We start from the raw sequence: 12,917 nt of genomic DNA, 5'->3' as shown, positions 1-12,917 counted from the left end.
TATTTTTGACACATTAGCTTTTTTGGTTCAATGATTAGATATTTGTGATTTCATCCTTAAGTCCAAAGTTCGATTCCTCTTATGAACATTTTAATATTTATTTTTTATTTAATTTTGTTTCAGGCTCCTTTTTATTTTTAATTAATAATTATAATTAATAAATATATTATTTTCAAGTTTTTTATTTTTAATTCATCTTTTTAATTAATAACTCTTTTATTTTAAAACCAAATAATTATTGCAAATATCATTATTTTTAGTAAATATAATTTTTATATGTGTAATATTTATTTTTCAATCCATATCATGAGTGTAGTAAATTGATATATTATATATATTTTTGTATGTGTATTTGAAATAATTATTTGATTTATAATATTAGAAATTACCATACCCCCACAATATAGGTGAAGAAAATAAATATTTGGCATATAAATATTATATATAAAGAAAAATATATCTAAAGAATTAATTGATGTTTTTTAAAAAATAATTACATATTTATTATTTGATTTTATAAATAAAAGAGTTATTTATTAAAAATAAAAAACTTGGAAAAATTACATTTATTAATTTAAAATATTAATTAAAAATAAAAAAGCTTGAGCGTACAAAAAAACTTTTTGAATTCCTCGTAGAAAGAGATTTTGCTAATGAAAAAGCTTTCAAGGCCGCCTAATATCCTTTCTTTTTCCAAACATTTTTTCGAATACGCTTTTTTGATGTAGAAGTACATTTTTTTGGAACTGTCATTCAAAAAAAAGTTATTCAGTGCTATAGTTGGGTGTTAAAGACATCTATTTTTAAAACAAAACGATCGGTCTTTTGATGTCATTATTTATCTATTTCTATAGATTTTATAAATTATAATTACATATAATACAATAAAAATTGCATAAAAAATGAATAATGTCTAGGATTCAAGGAAAAACTAAAGTAGTGGAAAGGAATCAGTAAATCTTGATATGGGAGCCCCCTTACTAATGGAGTGGCTACTAGAGGAGTCTTGAATTAGATTGGATAACGAGAGTGTCTAATTAACTAATGAATGGTTGTAGAAGAGTTGGAAGATACTTTGTATACAAATGGATGAAAGTCTCTAAGTGTTCAAGCATCCAATTAATATTAGATTGGATAGATAATTGGCTTTTACTTAATGAGGGACACCAAAAGAAAGAATAAGTCTTATTATTGATACATGTGAGTAACATTCTTTTAATACTTCCAAAAGTGTTATAGCGCATTTTGCTTGTGCTTAATGGTTCTCGATTTTACTCGAAATCATGTAAGAGCTTATTATAAGCGGATTTATCGAAGTGATTCATCAACAGTGGAGTGTCACAATTCCCTTTTCTTTTTGACTCTGCGCTAGTAATTCCACTATTATTAGTGAACAATAATGGAAAAAATTAAATTCATTCATATTTGTTTCATATTCATAGAGATATCTACGAATAGCTCGTAATGTTGCATCTCTTTTGAGACTAGGACCCTTTATCATAGCTTCTGCTCGTTGCATACCTTGGTCTAATACTGCTTGAATAGCATTTCCCGCTACGGTTTGAGCAGCAAAAGGGGTCCCCTTTCTTATACCCTTGAATCCACAAGTGCTGGCGAAGGACCAAGAGATTACCCGATCCCGTATGATAAAAATACACATTAAAATGCTTATAAGAGGAATCAAACTTAGGACTCAATGATGAAATCACAATTATCTAGCTATCTAACCAAAAAAGCTAATGTGTCAAAAAGTATTAATTAAAAATAAAAACAATCTTAAACAACATGACATAAAAAGTACAAGCATGAGTAAGAAATGAATCAAGAATAAAAGTACTAACATTTAACCACCTGATCAGAAAAACTAAGTTATCAAATTTCAATGAAAACGCTTCTTGTAAGATGCATTTTTAGCTGACGTGGTTGAAAGCACGCCTTGTAGGACGTATTTAAAAAAACGACATAATTTCTCAAATAAGTTTTTTTCAACATCTCGCATGCGATGGGATTTGAACCCATGCCAATTAAATTGGTAAAACTTTAAATTTATTACTCAATAAAAGCTTAATTGTAATATGTTTTACACATTTTTATTTTAATATTTACAATTCAAGCAATTGTATATCTATACTATTATTTAACCCCTTGACTGAGTTGGTGTCATAAGTCAAGAGGGCACCAACTCGATTACGAAAATTACGAAAATGTCATTTTGCAATTAAAATAAGTTATATTATTTGAGGGTAATTTAGTTTTTATATTTTAACATAAACCAAGAAAATAAAATATGCATATGATGGGGTTTAAACCCACATTAATTGGATTGATAAAATTTTTAAATTTACCATTCAACCAAAGTTTCATTTTGATATATTTTATACATTTTTATTTTAATATGCACAATTTATGGCAACACCATTATAAATAATTGAGTTGATATCACAAGTCAACTCGACACTAACTCAAAATTGATGACAAAATCATAATAAATAATTGTATTGCATTTAATATTTATGATTAATATAATGTATTTATATGTTTAAATTTTGTTTTACTCATAATTTAGTCTAATTTTTTTATTTTAATATGATACATAGTTCATAAATTATTATGATTAATTAATTTCATATGCTTTATTAATTATTAATATTAATTTTAAATATATTTATATTCTAAATCCATAATTTTTAAGGAATAAGACTTCTAATTATAAATAAAATTATCTATAAAAGAAGTAGAGTTTTTTGCGCCACCCATGTCCATTTCAAATATATTATAAATAAAAAGTTTAAAAAAAAAAACGTGACAGAATTTGAATACATTGAAAAAGCATTGAGCAGGAATAATGTATATCTAAAATATCCAATCCAGAGAGAATATAGTGAAAAAGGAAAAGAAAAAAAATCAATGATTACCTTTCACAAGTGGATTAGCTACTAGGCGCAATACACGAGTCATGAGTGAGACCAGCCCCTCACCTTTCGTTTTACAGAAGTAGGGTTAGCTAATTTTATAAATAGAGACTCCACTCTGCAGTAACAAGTTTAAGAGTGGGTCCCCACGCCGACGTATACCTGTCTTAAATCATACATATATTTTATTCATTAACTTCCCCTTGCCGATGTGAACATAAGCCTACCTTGTAAGAAATCTTTAATTGTTAGTTGATCCTAATGGCATCTGTTTCTTTACCTTTTACATCTGTTCATCTGCAATGTCAGGCTATTGTCCGGCCGGTTAGAGCCTCAGTGTCAGGGAAGCCATCCGTATCAGAGCCACCCGTGACGACGCTTTCCGAAAAGCTTCCGCTGAAGAAAATCCCAGGGAATTATGGGATTCCTTTTGTTGGTCCAATCAAAGACCGACTTGACTATTTCTACAACCAAGGTCGAGATGAATTTTTCAAGTCAAAAATCCAGAAATACCAGTCAACGGTGTTTCGAACCAACATGCCACCCGGTCCTTTCATCTCTCCCGACCCAAAGGTAATCGCCTTACTCGACGGTAAGAGTTTCCCTGTTCTTTTCGATGTGTCCAAGATTGAAAAAAAAGACCTTTTCACCGGTACTTACATGCCCTCAATCGACCTCACCGGCGGCTACCGGATCCTGTCTTATCTCGACCCTTCCGAACCAAAACACGCCAAGCTCAAACAACTTATCTTTTTTCTCCTCAAGTCTAGCGCAAAACGAGTGATACCTGAGTTTGAAGCTTGTTACACCCAGTTATACGATACGTTAGACAAAGAACTTGCCGAGAAAGGCAAAAGCAGTTTTCAGACAGTGAATGATCAAGCTGGGTTTAACTTCTTGTGTAGGGCTTTCTTCCGTTCGAACCCGCCTGATACTAAACTAGGAGATGACGGTCCAAGTTTGATTAGTAAATGGGTATTTTTCCAACTCGGACCGGTTCTGTCTCTTGGTCTCCCAAAATATGTGGAAGAACTTGTAATCCGTACTTTTCCTCTTCCGCCATTTCTGGTTAAAAAAGATTACCAGAGACTTTACGATTTTTTCTACCACTCATCTGGTTTCGTTCAAGATGAAGCTGAGAAACTGGGTATCTCGCGAGAAGAAGTTTGCCATAATCTGTTATTCGCCACGTGCTTTAATACCTTCGGTGGCATGAAGATTTTCTTTCCCAACATGCTAAAGTGGATTAGCAGGGCTGGAGTCAAATTACATACTGATTTAGCACAAGAGATCAGATCAGCCATCAGATCCAACGGTGGGAAACTCACCATGGCCGCCATGGAACAGATGCCATTGATGAAATCCGTTGTATACGAAGGGCTCCGGATCGAACCTCCGGTTCCGTCACAGTACGGGAGAGCAAAGAAAGATCTCTTGATCGAGAGCCACGACGCCGTTTACCAGGTGAAAGCAGGGGAGATGTTGTACGGGTACCAACCTTTTGCAACAAAAGACCCGAAAATATTCGAGAATCCGGAGGAATTTGTCCCAGACAGGTTCATGGGTGACGATGGAGAGAGGCTGTTAAAGCACGTGCTTTGGTCGAATGGACCCGAGACTGAAGATCCAACGACGGCGAACAAACAGTGTGCCGGCAAGGATTTCGTGGTGCTGGTGTCTCGGCTTTTCGTAGTGGAACTGTTCAGACGTTACGATTCGTTCGAGATCGAAGTTGGTAAGTCGCCATTGGGAGCTGCAGTTACAGTAACCTCATTGAAGAGGGCAAGCTTTTAGGGTTAAATTAAATTTCTGGATTTGTTAAGGGTAAAATTGGCCCCAAAAAAAGAATCCGTTTGTGCGCATATTTTTGGGTATATTGCAAGAGAAGTTGATTTAATATACGTGGAGATTTGAATAATAACGATGACCTAACTACTTTAAACTAAAAAATTGTAATTTAGACACGGTTATTATATACTTTTATTATTTTAATTACTCGCCCGTTAATTTGTCATTTAATACATTTATTTTAGTTATTCATTTTAGTAAAATTTTATTTTGATAGCTTATTTTATTTTTTTAATTTCTTTTATTTTTTAAAAATTTAACTTTAGTTTTTTGAAGGGAAAATTTGAGATTTTATAGAGGAAATTCGAGTTAGACTATTTTGTTTTTTTAGTTTTTTTTTGTCATTTTAGAATTAATTTAATTTTTTTCTCAAGAGATGAGTAAGGGAAAAAGTTCGAGATTTGTAGGAAACTACTTGCGCTTTCATACAAAAAAAAAAAGACCTTTTGTTTTTACGAGTATCGATTTATCTTTTTCATTTCCCTTTTTTAGTATTAATTTTAATTTTCAATAAAAGAGAAATACATAAGGTTTTATATGAAATTACTTGGTTTTTATAGAGAAAACGTGGATTCTTAAAAGAAAAACCATTTTATCATTTTAATATTTTAGAATTAATTTTAGTATTTTTAGTAAAAGGAAAATATTTGAGGTTTAACAAGGAATTATTTGGGTTTTTTATAGGAAAAACCATGGTTATCTTAACCGGATCGGACCAGCCGGTCAAACCAGTTGGATCAAGAATCGTTCAGGTATAGGTCTAGAGAAAGCTTTTAGATCGATTATGGTCAGATCAATGAATTGATGGCTTGACTAGTTCGAACACTCAATTACCTGAATAATTTCGAACACTCATTTACCTAAATCATACTTCTGTGTTACATTCAATGTTTCAATTATCGTATCGTCGCCCTTAATCTTCATTTTGCCTTAAACGATTACTTCCTCGATTGTCATTCTTATACTCATGTTCATTTCCATATCTTGCCTTAAGGCCTTTTTCCATCTCTTCAGTGTCTTCGAAGCCTTACTTACATTCTTCAATCACTAAACCATGACTCCATCGAATTTTAGAAAGAGACCCATACACAGATGATTGGTATTTCCTTTAGAGCATACCATGTTTACATTCACTTCCAGAATATATGTTTTTCATTACTTCATTGTATCTCTTTAATCCCCTATCTATGTGCAATTCTTAATCATAATAAATACCTTACCGTTATACCCATGGATACGTCTTGTACTTACTGGTCTTACTATTTGCATTTAGGGACAATGTGAGATACACCAGTTATGTAGCATAAAGTCCCATCTCGTGTGCGCCCATCATTGGAAGCCCTTCTAGGTTACACCACAGAAGTATCCCATCTCGTGTGCGCCCTAAAAACCTTCTTTGTAGAATTTACCATAGAGGTTGTTTCTTTACAATCCGTTGCAAGGCCATCTCTTTCATACATTTCTACTAAGACTATAATTTCAGAGATTGCTTTTCATACCGTTTCTTCAGAGTCCAACAAGAATTTCATTCTTCCAAAGTTTGCCACACATTCTATTTCTTTCATTTAAGGACCGTCATAGAGGCATTCCCTTCAGATGGTTGCCACAAGGGCCAATCTTTCAAAGAATGCCACAGAGGCTTCCATTTCAAATACGCTACAAAAGGCTTTCATTTCCCATATTAAAATTTCGTTAAGAAATTTTTTTGTTTGCATGATTAATTAAGTGAAAAGGACTAAATCGTAAAAAGTGTAAAAGTAGAGTTCAATTAGTAAATGAGTCAATTGGCTATGAAATTTTAATCTAAAGGACTTGAATGGTAATTAGATGAATTGAAGTGATAGGGGATGTTTATGGACATGGTTTTAATGAAATTATTAAAGTTTTTAAAGGTTAATTTGGTAATTAAGTAAATAAATATAAAAACAAATAAGTAAAAAAACCATAATCTTCTTCCCAATTATATTCTTCTCAATCGATTCATCAAAGGAGACATATCTAGGGTTTAGCCAAGCTTAGTTCACTTGCATGATATGTAATTTTGTCTCGTTTTTAATAATTTTTATGTTTTCGAGATCATTGTAGCTTAACTTAGCTAGCTCAGGGATTAATTTTAAAACTGTTAAAGATTGAGGGTTATGCCATGAATGCTTTTGTATGATTCTTGATGTTTAATGATAGATAATAACTCATTGTTGATAAATAAACAAGTTTTGTAAAGTGATTTTTGATTAAAACTATATTTAGGGACTTGTTTGTTAAAATTGTAAAATTTCATGTTAAATTTTTGAAAGGATGATTTGTATGGGTTGGTTTAAGTCCCTAGAGAAATCGGCTAGCTTGAAAGGAGGATTAAAATGCTTAGATTTCAATTTATGAGCGTAAGGACCAAATTATGAAAAGTTAAAATGTTAGGGGCAAATAGTAATTTTTCATAAATATGAGATGTGGAATAAATTGAATGCTAGAGGTATTAAATGGATTGAATTTTTCTATTTAGATCAAGATAGACCACGTCTGAATTTAGATCAGGGAAAAACTAAAGCCTCAGATTAGTCAATTTCGTTTCTACGCCCTAGTCGTCGAGGTAAGTTCGTATGAATGAATATCATTTTAATACTATTTCAAAGTATATGTTAATATGTTTTTTGTAATGTAATTGAACAATGAACGTACAAGCAATACTATGATAGGTATTGAGTCCCGGTTGAACCTTAGGAATTCATAGGATATAAATGACATGTCATTAGGGATTTCATGTTTCGAGTGCTGGTCTTGAATGTCCTACCGATGGTTAAGCTCTTGCATTTGTTGTGGATACTTCACAACTCGTGTGAGCAGCATTGTGTAGCTTACATTTCGACCCACAGCTCGTGTGATCGGGCCCATTTCACAGCTCATGTGAGTAACGATGTAAATGATTTGTTTTAGTTATATGTTTAAGCATAGTTCGTGTGAGCTTTCCCGAGTATCTGATGATATTCTAGTTGGTTCAACAGGCAAGAAAAGGGATTGAAATCGTAAGTTTTCAAATGGAACTATGCATATGCTCATGAAAAAGATGTATGATTAAATGATGTATTTTTTTTTATGAAAATGGCTTATCATGTGGTTAATCCAAATGAGTTATGTATAAATACACTAACTTGTGTATTGATGATGATGTTAGGCTTGTGCCAAGCTTGTGGTTTGGATTACATTATGTTTATACTCATTATTATGTAATGAAAGGCAAGTTATGTTTCATGTTCTATGAACTTACTAAGCATTATGTGCTTATGTATTTTTCTTTCCTATGTTTTATAGATTATTAGAAGCTCGATTAGTTTGGAAACTCGTCAGAGATCTATCACACTATCCAGCATAAATTTTGGTAGTTTTTGATGTTTTATCCAAGGTTATAATGGCATTTATAGGTGGAATTATAATGATGTTTAGTTGAATGCTTAGATGATGATTTGGTATGTATAAGTTATTTAGTTTGGTAAATTTGATGCCATGCTAGTTTGTGTCAATGTGGCTATGTTGTTGCATGTTTGAATGGCTCAAGTGGTATGTGTTAAGTTGGTTTGATTATGGTTAAGATATGGCATGTTTTGGGAATGTATTGAGCTAGATGTTGTTGATTGAAATGTGGTAAAGTATACTTGTTTAGGTAAGTTTTAAAAGAATGTAATTGAGGTGCCTTGAATGGCATATTGGTTGGTTGATTTAGGACTCTTGAATTGGTCATTATAGGTAAGTTTTGATAAGCTTTTGATGTCTTGGTTATGTGCACAAAAGGCCTTTAGGTGTATGCAGGATTTGGTGTTGGAAATAACTTGATTTTCGAAAAATTTATGTCCAGATGGCCTGAGACACAGGCGTGTGGCTCAACTGTGTGTGACACATGGCCTGGCGACACGGTCGTGTGTCCCCTATAGGTTCCTTTGCATGCAAGTCAATTAGTTACAAGGCCTAGCACACGGGCATGTGACACGGCTATGTGATTCTACTCAGAGAGTTATACAGGTGAGGATGTGGGCTGGGACAAAATCATGTGTCCCTAGTTTGAAGGTTACACGGCCTGACCACACGGCTGTGTGACCCATGTTTTCCAAAATTTGTAACTTTTTCCTAAACTTTCCAAATGGTTTCAAATTGGTCTCGAATCATTTCTAGGGAAATTTTAGGGTCTCGAGGGCTCGATTTAGGGATAATTTGTATGTGAATGAATGTTTTATAATATGTTTTCAATGATGTATGAAATGTATGTTTGAATGTTCTATTTGTAAGGTAATGCTCCGTAACCCTAATCCAAAAATGGATACGGGTTAAGGGTGTTACAACTTTGCCAATCATACTTCTAAAAGACTACGTCAGACCTTGTGCCTGCCAGAATTGGGGCGTTACAACTTTCTCCCCCTTAATAAAATTTCGTCCTTGAAATTTTCATCCATGTAGGATTTTATTTACCAGGATGAATTTGGTTGTTCACGCCAAGAATAAATCAGAGACGATGCAAATTCCCTTACCCACACTTCAAGCTTTTCCCTCTTACTGGCATACCCTTCAAAAATCTTAAAAGATATCATCAGATTGCTTCTCTGAGTGAAATCAAATCTTGGTGGTTAAACACTCGAGTATAGACACCACATACTTACCTCTTTGATAGATGTCACACTTGCATTGGAGAATGTAAATAGTCCTTGCGGAGTAACTTCTTGAGCATGCTTATTTCTATAAAACAAAGACTTTAAACCTTTTTCTAACACTTTGTCAAGCCTTTCAAATTCCTTAACAGCTTTCTTGCCTTCTCTTTCTGCCTTTGTCTTCTTCGACTTTCCAAAGTCCTCAAAGGTAATCTTATTTCCTCTGATTCCTCGTTCTCTTTCTTATTTCATACAAGAATGTCAAGAATGAGTATTCGTGGTCGAGGTCGTACCCAGAGTGGCCAAATTTTAACCCCCTAAAATCATACCATATTTTAACTCCAAGAGCTTGGAAATACTCCTCCCCAAGCCTCCACTCCTATGTATGAATGTAGCACAACTCAAGAAGAAGCGGACCGATTCTTGATAGCTTGAGGCTTCTTTCATCCGAAATTTGCCTACGACATTGAAATACCACTGAGGTGTCGTTTAAGTGACAACTCTCAAGGTTTTATCCTTTCTCTTATTCTATTAGAGGTTGGCTTCCATCTACCTCTACACCCTTTCTTCTGTTAAGTGCTTTTAAAGTATGACATTGCACTAGGGTAGTTATCGGGCTTGTCTTGGTGGACCTTTATGGCTTACTTCATAGATTGTTGCCAACAAAACAAGCCTACAGTCTTGGGAGTCTTCCAGAAATTTTACCAATTCATGATTACTAGATAAGGGGCTGATGTTGGTTCGACCCACTTCAGTGTCCGTCAAGGTTTTCACCTAATCATCCAAAATAGTCTTTCTAATCTACATTGGAGAAAGGAAAAAAAATATAAGAGTTACTTGTAAGCTTAAGGATGTTTTTGGTTTTCCCATTTGCTGGTCACTTCCCAAGGAATCTGTTTGTTCTCAAAGTTAGCATGTGGACTCGAAGATTGCTAATAAGTAGTTCAAGTGTCTAAACAGGAGGCTTACACTTGAGTTAGCAGAGTTGGTTACAGTTAGAAATGTTTTCCAATGTTGCTTATGAAATCAAAGCCCCAATGATCACAAAAATACTGACCGTATTAATTGGCTAGATGTTTACAATATTGCTTTGACTTTTGATGCTTGGCCATACAATCGCAATACTGTCTTAGCACAGATTTTGACCGGGCGAACTAGAGAGGCTTCTTTTTTACTTTTACGAGTTTAGTAGGATACGTTCCCGGAATTGGCTTATTACTTCTGATATTCATCTTCCAACCTCTTCTTCTTCAAGTGAATCTAACACTTGCATTGGTGGTGTATGATCCATTCTAGATTCTCATACTTCATCCACTCAAACACCAAGGATGGATATTAGGGCTATTATAGACCAATCTCATACTAAGGAGAGTGTTTCAACTGCTCCTTCCAAGAAACCTGTGACTTAGAAGCATCAGAATAGGCCCAGGGAAAGTGATGATGCCCTAACTACTAAGGACAATGATTCCCCAAAACCCAAGTGGGTCGACTCAAGAAAAGACTTCCTATGTAACAACCAATTTTTCAGTGGTGTCGGAAACAATGGTTTCAGGGCCACCAAATCCGACGAGTAAGTTCATAAATATTATTATTTAATATTTTTGAGTCAAATATGAATTTAAAAGGGTTTTTGATTTGATAATTTTTGTTATATAAGCGATTTATTAAGTTCAAATGGTAAGACCCTAAGGTCAAGTGGTTTTAGAAAATGAGGTATCGGGACCTCATTTCTATAAACCAAGCTGTAAATATTTTTATAAATATTTTTAGAGTGTCATTAAGGTGGTATTAAAGTTTCGTTGAAAAATTTTAACGTTTCGATGGTTAATTAATTAAAAAGGACTAAATTATAAAAGATGTAAATTTTGATCACTATTTTATTTGAGTGATTAAATGGTTAATTGAATAAAGGAAAGGGACTTAAATGGTAATCAAACCATGGTCAAAGTTTCCAAGCGATGGTGTTATGATTGAATCCACTAGCTTTTGGAATAATTGTTCTTTTAGTCCAAATTAGTTTAGGATTAAATTGTAAATAACTTTATTTAGTTTGAATTTAATTTAATTGAAGGACTAATTGTGAAATTAAACCTTCCTGATAATTATGCCATATATTTATGTGATGGACAAATATGGACATGAGTTTGATGTTTTATTTATTATTTAACCAAGGGTAAAATGGTAATTTGATAATTAATTAAAATAAAATAAAAAGGCTAAATTCTTATCATCTTTTTTTTTCATCTTCAACAACCCGAATGTCTATGGAAGCATGAAGCTAAGTTTCGGCCATTGTGAAATTTCATGCATGTAAGTCCAATTTAGCCTCGTTTCTTGTAATTTTTATCTTTTTTTAGATCGCTGCAACTAGATCTAGCTACCCCGTACCTTCGATTTTAAAACTGTTAAAGATTTTGAATGTTTCCATTGATGAATCTTGTGATTTTTTTTATGTTAAATGATGAATTTGGAATGTTGATTGATGGTTAAAAGTATTTTGTTAAGTGATTTTTGATGAATTTATCGATTAGGGACTAAATTGTTAAAATAATAAAATTTCAAGGATTTGAGGTAAAATTTTTGTAAATGTGGGCTGATATGGGTGCCATGAATATTTGGTTGTCATAATTTGGCATTAAAAATGGTTAATTTGCTTGTTTTGGGCTCAGGGACTTAATTGAGTAAAAGTAAAATATTAGGGGTAATTTTGTAAAAATTTCAAAAATGACCAAATTGCATGAAATAAATTTTTTTATTGTCTAAATTAATATATTGAATGAAATTATTAATTTAGATCAAGACCGGGTGGAAAATCGAGGAAAATAAGAAATTACCAAAATGCTCTTGAACTTTGGCATTTCTACAATTTAGCTAGGTAAGTTCGTATGAACTGTACTATGTATATTATTGATTAAATTAAATGTTATTATATGAAGTTTATTGCAAATGAATCGATATATATGTTATTATACAATTTATATTGTAATGAAACGAGGGAAATTCAACAACGTACGACGACTATCGAGTCTTGTTTAAACCTTAGGAATATATAGGATACAAATGGCATGTCATTACAGTTACCGTGTTTCAGGTGCTGGTCTTGAATGCCATACCAGTGGCTGAGTTTTTGACATGTATTGCAGTTACTTGACAGCTTGTGTGAGCAGCACCGTGTAGCTACGTTACGACTTATAACTTGTGTGAGAAGACCAAGGTTACCATGTTTCGAGTGGTGGTCTTAAATGTCCTATCGATGGCTAAAGCCAGACATTAGTTGTGGATACTCGATAGCATGTGTGAGCAACATTGTGTAGCTTACATTTTGACCGACAGCTTGTGTGAGTAGACCCATTCTATAGCAAGTGTGAGCTATGACTCTATGTTTAGCACACTTTGTGTGAGCTTTCTCGTGAATTCGGTATTATTCTAAGTGGTTCAATGGGCATGAAAAGGGATGAACTAGTAAGGGTTCCAATTGATTTCACTATGACAATTATAGAAAGGTATGATGTATCGATGATTCAAG

At 33.3% G+C, this 12,917-nt stretch overlaps 1 protein-coding gene across 1 annotated transcript; it reads left to right on the top strand.

Annotated features, from left to right (window-relative positions):
- Positions 1-2,754: 2,754 nt before the first annotated feature.
- Positions 2,755-4,811, top strand: LOC107910216 (allene oxide synthase 1, chloroplastic). Its single transcript, XM_016837996.2, has one exon. The coding sequence runs from the start codon at positions 3,174-3,176 to the stop codon at positions 4,704-4,706; it is 1,533 nt and encodes a 510-aa protein (XP_016693485.1). The 5' UTR covers positions 2,755-3,173; the 3' UTR covers positions 4,707-4,811.
- The last annotated feature ends 8,106 nt before the right edge of the window (positions 4,812-12,917 follow it).

Source organism: Gossypium hirsutum, chromosome D02 (assembly GCF_007990345.1).
Source record: "Gossypium hirsutum isolate 1008001.06 chromosome D02, Gossypium_hirsutum_v2.1, whole genome shotgun sequence".
Taxonomy (NCBI): Eukaryota; Viridiplantae; Streptophyta; class Magnoliopsida; order Malvales; family Malvaceae; genus Gossypium; species Gossypium hirsutum.
Note: the sequence above shows the minus strand (reverse complement) of the source record. Positions and strands in the feature narration are given on the sequence as shown.